Genomic DNA, 14,688 nt, shown 5'->3' with positions numbered 1-14,688 from the left:
CCACTGGCTGGGGCAGCATGAGGAGACACCTACATCTCCTGGCTCAGGTCCTAAACCTACAAATCAGAGTTCTCTCCCCCACTGACTTCATATGCTCTGAAATCACTCTTGCTCAAAACGTGAATCTTGGTTCCTTCTCTCTTCCTCCTCTACCAACTTACCTTCATTTTCACCACCACAATGATGGAGTTAATGATTCTGAAAACCATGTACGCAGCTTCAGGATCAAAATAGAAACTCTTTGTAACTCCCATTAAAAGTTCCATGAGGACACGGCTGGCCCACGCAGGCGCACAATAAATATTTGTCAAATGAGCACACACGTGTACTATTACTTACTTACTTTTCTTAGAGTTCTAGAATAGTTCTGCTTATTTTTACACACACCCAGAAGTAATCTTCAACTCAGCAATTCTCTTAAAATGTTTTTTAATGAAGTCCAACTACATCACCAGTTGGTATTTGATAAAGGACACACCACTTAATTAGGCAGAGGATAGATGAGTCCCAGGACCACCAGAACATTTTTTCCCCTAGAAACCGTCATGCCTTAAACAATTAGGGAAGTGGTGGGAAATCGCTTTTGGAAAGAAATAGTTTGGAAAGCAAGACCAGAATTCAACTCTTGGCTTCACCAACAGCTGTATGATCTGGAACAAGGATCTTTTTCTCATTGGGTTGTATACAAAAAGTTTGTCAGTCCTCTCTCATGAACCAAGTCTCAAGTTCAATGTAAATTTATATTGTTTTGAAATTTCTAAGTTCTTTTTAAAAAAATCCATATAAAAGGACAAACTTTCACTGTTGAGTTTATTCAATCTGCCTGAAGATGAAGACTAATGCCAATGAAAGAGCCTAGAAGGACTAGAATGCCTGTGCTAGTCCTTCTCTAAGCTGCACCTTTTAATGCTCTACTTTATTTAACAATTTAATGCTCTACAAGAGTCTAAGAAAGTCCATGAGTCTAGGTCCTTAACAGTGCTGGGTTTTCTTTTTTCTTTTCTTTTCCTGGAACTCTTTCTATTATGAAAGCAGCCTTTCAAATAAAAGCAAAGCACCTCTTAACCGGCACAAGTGCTGCCTGTTCATTTCCTTCAGGTGATTCCACAGTCTGAATTCTAATCCAGTCATCCCATCTTGTTCCAAGGCTTGATCCAGTCTCTGGAGCTGGGCCAGCAAGTTGACCTCCCCCAATCAGAGGAACATCAGGGATGGCCGCCACTAGCCAGGGGGCCCTGCCTGCCTTTTTTCCATTAGCTGGAGCTAGAAGAGCAACTCCCTGCCTTTTGGAAGCCTCAGCCTTTGTAAAACTCAGCATCCTAACCCACCACCCAGCCTTGGTCTCCCATCCTACAGCAAAGAGCACAAGCCCCCAACATCTGGCCAGTGCTGCAACTTCAAGGGGGAGCCTCCAACACCTCACCACTTCTTTTTTCACTGCACAGAACATTCCATAAAGTCCAGGCTACTGGCTGCATTTCCACAAGCCCCACCACCTGTCCCACCTATGGCCCAGCCCTTTTTCAGTCTGGCCCATGGACATTTGGAGAAAGGAGGCTTGGAGTCAAGTATTATCTGTCTGAGAGCTGAATGTTGTCTTACGTTGGCAAAATAAAGGTAAGAAGAGAAGGTGGGGGGGACCCTCAGGGGAGAGGGCATCTCTGAGGACCTGTTGCCTGCAAAACCGCTGGGATGCATAGTGGGAGGGAACCCCAGACACAGCCCTTGGCTATCCACGATCCCGCCAAGCCCACTCCAGCTAAGATGCTGAGCCCTGACTCGGTGGCTCGTTACCTATTTCTCCCGGAACATGCTTGCCGTGGAAGCTGAAGCAGACGGTGACATTCAGGCAGTTCACAGGCTGCTGGCCGTCATGACACTGAGGTGCTGTGATGTTGATGGAGGCGGGAAGGAGGATGGTGACATCCACCGTGATGACAGGTCTCGCCCTACAGGTCAAGAGGGAAGGCAACTTAGTCATGCTGAGGAGTGGCTCTCAGACCCAAAGGAGAACTAAACTGATGCAACAAATCCTAGGGCTTCAGCCCAGCATCTAATTAAAGTCCCAGAGAGAATGGCCAGGGTGCTGTGTAAATACTTTTCTCTGGTTTTTCAGCCTATTTCCTAATAAATGAACGAACGGTTATCTTCCCAGTAAGAAAGGCAAGTTTGTTGTTCATAAACCACAACTGGTTGAGGCTATTTATGAACCACCCGATGTTGATTATCCGAAATTTCACCAATTAAGTTCTGATTTCCATTTTATTAGGAAGACACAAGTAGACTTAAGAGGTGTGCCAACAGCAAATGCCATGACTCAAGAAAGAGATGCACGAGCAAGGGTTCCCCCAAAGCATTTACTGGCATCACCAGCATGAACTGAGCCAGGGGGTCAAACCTCCCTCTTCATTTACTCCTATCAATTCATTAAGTATTTTTCTAAAAGAACTTGATTAATGGAGTCCCAGCTGGTAAAAGCAGAGCACCTCAGAGCTGAAGAAATCAACCCGCCTGGTCGCAGGACGAAGTGAAACCCAATAAACATCCACACTCCCGTCACCCACAGGGACCACTCCCCCGGTGCTTGATGGATGGATGGCTCATTGCTGGCTTTCCAGGAAATCTCTGGGGGCCCCCAAACAAAAGCAGAGAATGAACCACACTATTCCGCTCTCATTGCAAACATCTGCTGAGGGATGGTTCACCTAAGCTGTGGCTTAACCTCCTCCCCTCCAGGCCTCACAAAGAGACCCTTTTACCTCCAAGGAGCCCCAGGCCTCACAACATAACAAGATTAAGGGATGTTAGCAGCTTGAGAACAATGACCTCACTTGTGTTCAATGATCCCACAAAGAGCACCCAGGGGGACAAGACAGATGGGAAGCCAGGACCAACACCAGTGGGACTAGGGGATTTCACTAGTGCCACCACTGCCTTGAGATGTGGGTAGAGAGAGGCACGGCTGTGACAAGTAGAAGGGAACTGTGGGATTCCAGAGCAGATCCAGCTGTAGGTCTAAGGGAAGTCAGACAACAGCAGTGCCTGGAAGAAATCCAACATCCAGTTTTCCAATTTTCTTTGGGGTTTAACCTTAGAAGATGCTCAAGGGTTCCTTGGTGCCCCCGGTATATGGCTGTCCCCCTTCTCCAGGTTCCTGGCACTTGTTTGCACTACACCTCACCTCTTAACTAATTAGGTCATTGTCTATTTCCAAACCTGCCCCACCAGCCTGCAGGCCCTCCAAGGTCTGGGCTCCTAATGAATTCATTCTGATATTCCCAGGACAGCAGGCATTCAAAAACCCTTGCTAACTGGACGAAACTTTTCTCCAGACCAACAGAGTAAAAACCACAGGTGGGACCATCATTTCACAAAACAGACAGAGATACCAGGCAGCGCTGGGCTCTACCCTGTGACAGCCCCACCCTGCCCAGTGCACACAAGTCCTGTCACGTCATCGTGCAGGACCAGCCCCCCACCCCCCACCATTATCCCAGGGCCACCAGGCTGGGAGCACGCCTGCTTCCTCCTCTCCCGCCAGAGCTTGGCAGGGGAAGGCGAGGTGAGCAGGAAGCAGTAGTGAGCAGTCCAAACAAAAGGACTTGGTTGAAGGTTGTTAAAAAAAAAAAAAGAATCCTTTGAAAAGACAGACAAGGGCCATCTCCTTCCAACATCCGTCAGATCAGTTCCCTCAAACCTTTCTGTTTCAACTCCAAGTATTGTTTTTGGACCAGGGAAAACCCAGAAATCTTTCATAAGCCTCTCTGATCACTTCCTTTGACCCCAGATGGCATAGCAGCAGGCGCCTAACACCCTAATACAGGGCCTGCCCTCCAGAGCTAATCCCAGAGAACAAACTTCCCGAGGGCAGAGCTGGGCCAGCCCACACCCCTGGGGCCTGGAGCCTGGGTTTCACAGTCGGACATGAAAGCAAAAGGGCACCTAAGGACAGCACGGCAAGGGTGTGCAAGACTTTTTTTCAAAGAAGCTGGTGACTGGAATACTTCTTTCTGATGGGTCTCAGACACTCCAAATCATATTTGAGTTGATTCTGATATTTTACTTCCAGGTAAGTAATAAAACCAGTCTGGATGCCGTCAGACATGGTGTTGCTCCAGTGACCTTAACCCTTTATGGGGTCAGTACTGTTTTCAGGGGGATAGAGAAAGAGCCCACACTCCTGGTGAGGGTGTTAAACCAATAACCATCCCCAATGCCAGCCATTACTCCAGGGAGCTAATTCACACCTACATAGTTGGAAGCCACTCTCAGCAGGGTTTTCTCTTAGTTGCAGCCCAAAGCATTCCTAATCCACAGAGCTCTTGATTCTTCCCCTAGAAAACTTAAGAATGGGCATGGTGTGAGTGTGTGGGTGGGCATGGTTTGTGTGTGTGTATATGAAGGCATAGTGTGTGTGTGCAGGCATGGTGTGTGCTGGGAGGCACAGTTTGTGTGCGTGTGCAGGCATGGGGGGGGGCATGAGGTGTGAATGCATGTGCACACACACATATGCATGGTTTCCTGGCCATCCCCCATCACCCTCAGGTAACTCAAAGTCAACCACACTTGCCTATCAGCGAGGTCATGCCTGGGGCGCCCACTTGGCTTTGTCTGGAGTCTCCAGCCCCTCAGCCGCAGGTAGCACCTTATCAAGGATGCCAACCTGCTTGGCCCCTGACACACTTGGCAATTCTGCTACCTGCTCCTCCCCCTCTGAGGGGCCCCAGCTCATCTCTGAAACCTCCCCTGCTCACCCTGAGCCTGTCACACTCCTGGAAGAGTCCTGAGGTGGTCACCTTCCATGACCCCCTTCCATCACAAACTGCACCCTGTGCTGAGCCCCCTCCCCACCCAGGGTCTATATATCAGACCCCACCTCCCCCAGCCCTTTCATCACCTCCCCTCCTCCCTCTTGCCTCTTCAACCTCTCCAGGCCCCAAGGTGGAAAGGGGTTCAGGATGGGGCTCAAGGTGAGATTCGTATAGGAAGCTGAGGGCCACCTCCTTGATCCCACCCTCAAGACACCCTCTTTGAACCACTGCCAATCCATTGGCTCCTCTGCAGCCAGCCTTCTGGAAAGGAGACAAGATTTACTGTTTTCTTGCTTCTCCTTCTCTCACCCACCCACAGGCATTTCCACTAAGAAAAGCTGGGGAATGCACTTCTTTGAGGGGAATCCTGACAAGCCAGAGCAAGCTGCTCAAGATGGTGGTGAGACGGAAAACGACCTCACGGAGCCCCAGCCTGAGCCTCTGGCCTCACACGTCCAACCACAACTATCCACGGCCATGAAAGCTGTTCAATCTAAAAGGCTAGCTAGCAACCTGGAAGGAAGGGGTGGCAAAGAAAGTGGAAATCCAATCATGTGAGGAATAAAGGCCCCCTCTTTGCAGAGTCACCAGCTAAGGGACACAACCACCTTCAAACACTGCAGGGCTTTTTTATACAGAAGAGAGAGGACCAAGGAGCAAACTTTGAGGCAGGCAAATTTCACCCCATTTAAGGAAGAATTGCTAACATTTACTGAGCACTTAAACCCAGCACTGTTTTTAACTCACTGAGTTCTCATAAGAACTTATAATATCCCAAAAGGTAAGGACTATTAGTATCTTTCTTAACAGTGACAATGCTGAAAAAGAGGTAACCAGACTTGCCCAGGAAACTCAACCCTGTAAGGGCAGAGTCATGGTCCCAATGTTCACACTCCCTTTTTTTTTTTTTTTTTTAAATGGCCACGCGCTCAGCATATGGAAGTTCCCAGCCTCGGGAATGAATCTGAGCTGCAGCTGCAACCTACACTGTAGCTGTGGCAATGCCAGATCCTTTAACCCACTGCTCCAAGTTGGGGATCGAACTTGGGTCTCAGCGACCCAAACCACTGCAGTCGGATTCTTAACCCACTGTGCCACAGCAGGAACTCCAGAGTTTTCACTCTTAACCTCAAGGGTATTCCATGTTTTCAGCAATTTTGTTTCTGGCCATGCCTGCAGAAATTTCTGGGCCAGGGATCCAACCTGTGCCACAGCAGACAGCAGTGACAATGCAGATCCTTAACCTACTGTGCCACCAGAGAACTCCAACAATTTAACATTTTGAATTATCTAGGGGTTAACTGAGTCCCTTAGAAGTTACTAAGCCCCCACCCGGGGGGTACCCCATTCAAAAGGAGGCTATGCGGCCCCTGTGGTAGAGGCTCAGAGGAAGGCCCTGCTAAGTGAGCGGAATCTAGGGTGTGGAACTACATGGCCCCTGGGATCCCTTCCAGCTCTAAGATCCTACTAGCCTATTTTAGAAAGTTCTGCAATCAGGTTGTTAACAAAACCTAAGTGTTGGCTCCCGCTCCAAAGTGTAATTCTGCCTCCTCTGACTCATACAGACAGAAATACTTGGAGAGCGTTCATGGGTGGGATGGCAGCCTTTGTCAGAGAGATCCAGCCTGCATGGGCTCCACAGCGAGCACTGGCCTGAGCTCACATCCCTCACCCGCTGCTGCACCAAAGAATGAGGTGGCAGGAGGCTCCCAGTCCCTGGGGGGCTGGGGACATGAGGTGGGGAAGTGAGGAAGAAGAGATGGGATAGGACAGTGTTTCCAACCCCTAGAGCGTCAAGGCACCCAAAGGAAGTAATATGTGTATAGGTTACACTCGAAGGGGCTGTTCATGGCCAAAAGCAAAAACCCAAGCTCTGCCTAGAAGTCCCATCGGTGTGATCATCTCACACCTGTAAGTCATTAGAGGCCCACCAGCTGGAAACCCTGGCAGAGAAGATAATAAAAATAAGAAAACAGAGACACTATTCCCACTTACTAAGCACTTCTGCCTGCAAGGAACAGGACAGAGTGATTGCTGACTAATGATGAAAAAGTCCCCTGGCCCCCAAATCCCACCCCTCCTGCATGAAGAACCAAGAGGAAAGAGAGAAGTATCTCACCTGAGGAGGACCACACTGTCAGACATGAAGGCTCCAATAGTGACATCTGAAAACCACAAGTTTACAGATTCAGAAACTTGCTGAAACCCATTTCTCTCCACCCCTTCCATCCCCATGATGGCGCTCCCCAGCCTCAAGGTCAGGGGGTCCCTCCAGGCTCTAGGATGACTTTGTAAGAGTGAAAGCCACACTGTGCCCTAGGGTGGCCCGTCACCAGATGTGGCTGCTGAGACCCTGAAATGCACACATGTGCTGGAAGTGCCAATGAGAACCGACTTCAAAGACCAGACACCAAAAAACATTATCTCATGAACAATTTTTATATTGATTGTATATTGAAATATTTTGGGTAAATTGGGCTAAACAAAAGATGAAAATAATTTCACCTATTTCTCTTTTTTGTGTGGTTACTGGCTTTATTTTTATTTTTTTATTTTTTTGCTTTTTAGGGCTGCACCCATGGCACAGGGAGATTCCCAGGCTAGGGGCTGAATTGGAGCTGTAGCCGCTGACCTACACCACGGGCACAGCAACGTGGGATCTGAGCCGAGTCTGCGACCTACACCACAGCTCACAGCAATGCCAGATCCTTAACCCACTGAGCGAGGCCAGGGATGGAACCCGAGTCCTCGTGGATGCTAGTCAGATTCGTTTCCGCTGCACCACAACAGGAACTCCTAGAATCTTTTACATTACATAAGTGGCTCATATTATTTCCTTTGGACATCAGGGAATCAGAGAGGGGGCGGCTTGGAATTCAGTGACTCTTGGGAGAAGATCTAGGTTCTGTAGAACATGTGCGTCGTCTCTGTTCCAAGCCTCACTCAAGTTGACCCCAGAGTCCATCTTAGCGTCCTCGTCGGCACAGAGGAGATCATTATCCCCGTGTCTTCTTCAAACATTCAAAATGTTCATAATATTTCAATCAGAAAATATGTATTAAATGCTTTCTCAATGTAATATGTATTAAACATTAAATCAGATATTAAAATCTGAAAACTCATGAGCATACTCGGTAAACTATAAATCAAGACAGTGTTCACGGATAATGCTTAGTCCTAAATAATTTGAATTTAGGAAATATTCATCCAACAGCTCTCTACCTTTCTTCCCCTCAAATGCAAAGTCCTGCAGCTTTCATTCTACCTCCCAGAACCAAGCATCTGAACCCAAGAGAATCTGAATCCCTGGCACCATGCCCTCATTAAGGAATGACCAATAGCATATCCATGTATTGCAGGGCAGCTAAAATTTCCACATGCAGGTGTGCTTATTAATTTCGTTATTTTTTATTATTTTATTTTTTGTCTTTTCTGGGGCCACACCCGCGCATATGGAGGTTCCCAGGCTAAGGGTCAAATCGGAGCTGTAGCCGCCAGCCTAAGCCACAGCTCACAGCAATGCCGGATCCTTAACCACCTGAGTGAGGCCAGGGATCGAACCTGCAACCTCATGGTTCCAGTTGGATTCGTTAACCACTGAGCTATGACGGGAACTCCTAACTGCTATTTTTTAATAGCCTTTTAAAGTTGCCTGGATATTTGAAAATAAAAGACCCCGATACATTTGTCATTTCTTTTATGAAAAATGCAAGATAAGAAATCCAGATCCATCGTGAAGTGTTGAGCACACCTGCTTAGTGTACAATTAGAGAGAAGCAGCCCAAGTCTCCGTCCTGGCTAGTCCCCTAAGTTCTCTGGGACTCAGCATCCTTGTCAGCAAACTGGGGAGACACTGCCATCTCTACCTATCTTCAGGGGTGACTATAAGACGGACATTGCACATGTAGCATTCTGCATATGTTAAAGTGCTAAACCAATGGAACATATTATTAAGGAATGGGCACAAATGCCCAGGACAACTGCCTTCTCAAATATAAAAAGGCCCATGAGGGTGTATAGGGACACAAATTTCAACACTGACCCTTTCTGAGTCCCACTCCTCCTGGCTCTGCAAAGTTAGGAAGGATGATCAAAACTCCTGTCTGTGGGAAACAACAAAATTTGATGCCCTCATACAGGATTGCATTCATTTTCACAGATCCTTCTGAGGCATTTTATTTATTTTTTTTTCCTTTTTAGGGCCATACCTGCGGTATATGGAAGTTCCCAAGATAGGGGTTGAAAAGGACCTGCAGCTGCCAGCCTGCACCACAGCCACAGCAACTCCGGATCCTGAACCCTCTGAGAGAGGCCAGGGGTTGAACCCACATCCTAGTCGGGTTCCACTGAGCCACACAGGAACACTCTGAGGCATTTTTTAAATGGAAAGAAATGTTTTCTCAAGACAGCAAAATGGTCCATAGTTTGAGGAATATTTCTACTGAATTTGGGTAATTCAAATTTGATGATTTGGAATTTTTCCAAATTCTTCATTTCCTCACCTGACCCTACTCTCTCCCCTTCAAACCGAAAAAGAACCACTATTCCACTGCCTGGTCAATTTCACCTAAGTGGATATCACTTGGGATTGGGGTTTGAAATTGTACATTTTTATTCAATTACCCTCAACCACCACAAGGCATTAATTAACCCTGAAGACAAGCCAGCCAGCCTTGAATGGCCAAGGTCTGTTTTGTCCGTCAGAGAGAAGACATGGTTTTCTTTCTGCTCCAAGTGTTCCTCTCAATAATTGTCTTATGTGTTTGTTTGTGTGGTGGGGTGTTGCTCAGTTCCTTCTTCACTCTCAAGAGGAAGATGCCTCTGAATATGCTTAACTACCAAAGAAAACAGAGGTTTCACTATTTATCATTTTAAAATCAGGCAGTGCTTTTTTTCTTCATCAGAAAGATGCATTGCAAAAATCTACCCTCCTGCTGGTGCTTAAACCCTTCTGAGTAGATCACTCTTCTTCTCTCTCTCTCTTTTTTTTTTTTTTTTTTTTTTTTACACCCATAGCACATGGAAGTTCCAGGTTGGGGATCAAACCTGTGCCATAGCAGCAACCCAAGCTGCTGCAGTGACAATGCCAGACCCTCAACTCGCTGTGCCACAAGGGAATCCCAGAGTGGATCATTCTAAAACTGAAAAAAAACTTTAACACTACCTTCACCTTAAAAACCAAACACCAAGCAAACCTCTCTATTGTACTCTGTGAATTCTCCTAATCCTAAATAGACATGACCATGCTTACCATACGGGTTCTCTTTGCTTCTATCATATGCCTTTAAGAAAACAGCTTACCAGGATAGCCATTTCCATCCATATCAACGCCTCCTGATATGGACTGACCAAACATCCGCAGAACTGGACTTATCTTCCGCCCCGAGAGTTTCTGGAACAGATAATAGGGAGATTGAGTCACCCGAAGGAGCACCGTCATAAAAAAGAACCCATGACTGTTTCAGACCAGTCTCCCAGGACACTCAGTCTTGAAGTTGATCAAAGAAAAAAAAATATCATAGTCCAAATTTGATCAGGGGGCTTTTAGCAGGCAGGTGAGGACGACACACGCCTTTATCATTAGTTGCCTTAGTTCAATGTTACCTTAAAATTTGTTCTAAGCTCTGTGCTAACAAAAAAGTCACCGAGATGAGTATGTTAGTGTTTAGACTTTTTTTTTTTTTTTTTTGCTTTGTAGGGCCACACCTGCAGCATATGAGGTTCCCAGGCCAGGGGTTGAATCGGAGCTACAGCTGCCAGCCTACACCACAGCCACAGCCGTGAGGGATCTGAGCCACATTTGTGATCTACCCCACAGCTCATGGCAACACCGGATCCTTAACCCACTGATCAGCCAGGGATCAAACCCGCATACTAGTCGGGTTCTCACTATTGTGCCACAACAGGAACTCCTGATACATTAAATGAAGTTCCACATGGATCAAGTTTAACTTGCATTTCTCAGGGAGGTTCTGTTTTGTATTTACACAGCATAACTGGCTGAAATTCTAGGAACATGCTTTCCTTATCTCTCTCTACCCAAACATACACTAGACACGGACCACTGCTCTCCTATGAGGCACACATTGGTCCTTCCCTAGGTGGACAGGAATTAGCATGTCTATCTAGAAAAGATGGTGAAACCGCCTCTCAATGAAGCCAACCAGAAGATTGCAGATGGGATGAAACAGCTCTGCCTAGCAAATCTAGAACTCCATGGTCCCGGATCTTCTATAAACTTCAGGAAATGAAAAACAAAACCCAAAGAATGAGCTAAAGCTGTCCTCCTCCCTAAAAGGGAGCCCCCAACCAATGGTTCAGAATTCACAGCTCTACCACCACAGGGGACACTTGTGATACTGTATCGGTACTGACTTCTCATTTGCCATTAAGTTCAACAGGTGCTAATACACACTCCTTTGGTCCAAGAACATTTATTGTACAACCAGCCCTTGTCACACATCAATGCTTGGGTGGCACAGTTCCTCACAAAGATACCATGCTTCCTGAATCAGCAAAAGCCCCATGTTCTGGAAGCTGACCTGTTCTTTCTTCCCTTTCTCTATACAGGCTCCCTGGAGCTGTTTCCCTCCCAAGGCCCTCGCTGTGGGTAAGAGAAATGTTTTGTTTTCATGCCATGCAGCAACCTCCACATCAGAACCAGGCTTCCACGTATCCAGGGGCTCAGCTGGGACTTTCCTGCCTTACCCTTTTCCTTATTGCAAAGTCATGAGTATGAGTATGGAGAGACGTGTGCCCCACCCGCCCCACCGGCAAGACCCTCCACCTACCATCTCTAGTTAAACCATCCATCAGGAAACGTGCAGACATCAAAGTACCAATCAGAACTCTGTAGGGTACACTGAAGAAATGTTTCTTGCTAACAGGCAGAGTCCCACATCCCACATGGTTCTGTCTAAACAAACGTGGGTGTGCGTCTGTGTGTTTTCTGAAAAGTCCTATTTGGAAGCAGACCGTCCTGGCTCTGAGGTCCCACAATGCAAGCAGCCGCTTGTCCTGGGTTTGCATTTCTAAGGTATGCCTGTGGCTGGGACAAGCGGGGGGGGAAAAGTGAAGGGGTGGTCCTTTTGGGGGTGGGGATGCAGGCTTAAGTTATCCCGCAGACATCTGCAGGCCATTATGCCATAAAGCCAGGAAGATAAGTCTGTGTGGTGCTAATAACCCTAAATGAAAACCAGGAGCCTTGGAAAACCTCCCCTTGACCAGGTTTATATGCAGTGTCCTTACGGCAGGAGAAAGATCATAGGGGCCGCCAGGACATGCCCAGAGGGCCCTCAAATTGAGAAAGGCCTATGAGGGTCTTAAAATCAATGCTTTGCATGGGGAACCCTAGAAAGAGGAACGCGTTACAGAGTAATATGGAAGAACTTTAGACCCTGATCTCACAATTTACCCAGCAGAAATAATACCAATCTCGGCCAAAGAAAAACAGCTCCCTTGCCCAGACTCGTTTCTGATTTCCTCCTCTAGTTCATCCACACAATGCCCGCTCTGTCCAGACCCGGGCCCCAGAGGATCCGGTATCACAGGATTTTTCTTCCTTTTAAATCATGGACCTTATCACATACATATTAGCAGCTTTGGAAACACATAGTCCTAGATGCTTCTTTCTTTCTCTTTTTTAAAGAGCCCCAAACCACTTCTCTTTCAGAACTGACGGGACGGGCTCTGTGCTGACAGAGGCAGGACGGGTCCAGCTGCTGATCCCTGCTTCCTATTCCAGACAATCCACACCGACCACAAAACGTATACTTCGGTTCTCTGCAGGGATTCCACCCAGCAACAAAACAAAACATGAGGAGAGGGCCGAGGGAGGAGGGGAAGCGGGGGTCTCTCCACATTGCCTCCTCCAAGTGCTCAGCTTCCCAGGTCCAGGAACAAGCTTCCAGGAGGAAGCGTGGACCGTGACCCTGACGGCTGCCCAAGGATGGGGCTCCCTGGATGACTTTCAGCCTGTGACAGTGGGAAGCGGGTTCCTGACCCAGATTACAGCAGCCCCTGGGACAAGGATGTGGCCCCCAAACTGTGCCTGGATCCCTCTTCCTCCTGCCACATGGGTGAAATCCAGGAGCTTGATTCCCACCCTTGCTCATTCTAAAGAAAAGATAGTCTGTGTAAGTAAATGCTCCCTCAAAGCATATATGCCTCACGGCAAAATAAGCTTCCGTATTTCCAAGTTTTCCAAATGAGCTTCCGGGAGAACTCCTTTTTCTGACATGGAGTTGAGGGCAGTGGTTGCAATAAGAGGGTTGTTAGCAAAGTTCCAGTGGCCAAATTGCCACTTCTTAGCCGGTGATCTTGGGCACATTACATAACCTCCCGAGGCTAGGGTTGCCTCGTAAATAAAAGGTGGATAAGAAGGGTACCTATCCCACACGGCTGTCATGAGGACTGGAGGCAAGAGGTCAGAGCAGACCCTCAGAAGCATCCTGCATCTCCCTCAGCACCTGTCTCCCACAGGCGCCGCAGAGCAGAGCAGGAGGCCCCACAGAGGGAACCCACCAGTCCTCAACCCTTCATGAGCAAACTCCTATCTGCAGCAGGAAGAACAATTAGGAATGTGCAACATGAACTTCCATCCATGTGCTGCCTCTTTTTTTTTTTAAGGGCCATACCCATGGCATATGGAGGTTCCCAGGCTAGGGGTCCAACTGGAGCTGCAGCTGCTGGCCTACACCACAGCCACAACAATGCAGGATCCAAGTCAGGTCTGCGACTTATACCCACAGCTCGTGGCAACGCCGGATCCTTAACCCACTGAGTGGGGCCAGGGATCAAAGCCATATCCTCATGGGTATTAGTCGGGTTTGTTACCACTGAGCCACCACAGGAACTCCCATATGTGTGCTGCCTCTTAAAGTCAACTTCTAATGTCTTTTCCTCCCTAGCACATGGACAGGACTTGATACTTTCTTATTTTGTTTGACAGAACATTTTCTAAGAACAGGACTTGGTTCAAAGTTCTGTTTCCTTAGCAATAATCGAGAAACGAGGCAAGCTTCTTGGTGATGAGAAGTGTCAGCATGAGAAGGAAGTGGTGAGCCCGTAATGAAGGTTCAGTAAATCCGTATGTGCTGATTGGAAATTTCTTGACTTGTGCTCAGCCCCTTTCTGTCACTGACCCACTGGGACAAAGACCCAGGCTTGTGCCACTCTGCACAAGGACCTCCGCAAACATCCTGACCATGCTTCTGTCCAGAGAGTGACTTCCTTTTTTCCCATGGGCTGGGCTTGACACCATCAGCAAGATTGAACTCAAGCTGATATGGCAAAAAACAGAACTCACCACTTCCACGTTTCCAAGTCTGGGGCACAAGGCCAGGGCTTTGACCAGCGCCCAATTTGGATGCCAGTGGTGACAACAGCCCTGCAATAGCTTTGAGGTCCCTCCTCCATGAGCCACTGTCTCTCTAGATTATATTTTACAAGATAATCATTTGGCTTAGCACAGAGGGTTGACAAAAGCAGTAACCAGAAAAAGCAAGCCTCTTCTTACATAAATCATTCTAACTCTGGCTAAGAATTTGGCTACTACCTTTTGTAGGCAGAATGCCTCCCTAGATATGAGCAAACTCGGGAGGAGTCTATAAATATGTTCTGACTTAATAAGGAGAATCAATGGTTTGCGTCCTTCACTGTGGGAAGGGGAAGGCCGGAACAATGTCATGTATTGTATTCACCCAGATGTGGCACTGAGTGAAGGTTTCCCACACTTTGTGGAATGAATGTGTGGACAACCACAGCACACGCACACCAATTACCATGGAGTACTGAGGGACCATCCCTCCAGCATCGCCGTGATAGATGTACACGGCACCCGAAAAGTCGTCCTCCTTGGGTGCACCAATGGCCACAT

The 14,688-nt window shown here is 47.6% G+C and overlaps 1 protein-coding gene across 3 annotated transcripts in view; it reads right to left on the bottom strand.

The window, feature by feature from the left end:
• Positions 1 to 14,688, bottom strand: part of ITGA9 (integrin subunit alpha 9) — a 357,221-nt gene that overhangs the window by 266,429 nt on the left and 76,104 nt on the right. For all 3 annotated transcript variants that reach the window (XM_021071658.1, XM_021071659.1, XM_021071660.1), the window contains exons 11-14: positions 14,594 to 14,688; positions 10,113 to 10,203; positions 6,931 to 6,976; positions 1,795 to 1,949 (exon numbers count right to left, since the gene is read on the bottom strand). In XM_021071658.1, coding sequence (XP_020927317.1) covers positions 1,795 to 1,949; positions 6,931 to 6,976; positions 10,113 to 10,203; positions 14,594 to 14,688 — 387 coding nt within the window. The remainder of the gene's footprint in view (positions 1 to 1,794; positions 1,950 to 6,930; positions 6,977 to 10,112; positions 10,204 to 14,593) is intronic.

The sequence above is a fragment of the Sus scrofa genome, chromosome 13 (assembly GCF_000003025.6).
Source record: "Sus scrofa isolate TJ Tabasco breed Duroc chromosome 13, Sscrofa11.1, whole genome shotgun sequence".
In the NCBI taxonomy this organism is placed as follows: Eukaryota; Metazoa; Chordata; class Mammalia; order Artiodactyla; family Suidae; genus Sus; species Sus scrofa.
This window is presented reverse-complemented; position numbering and strand designations above follow the sequence as displayed.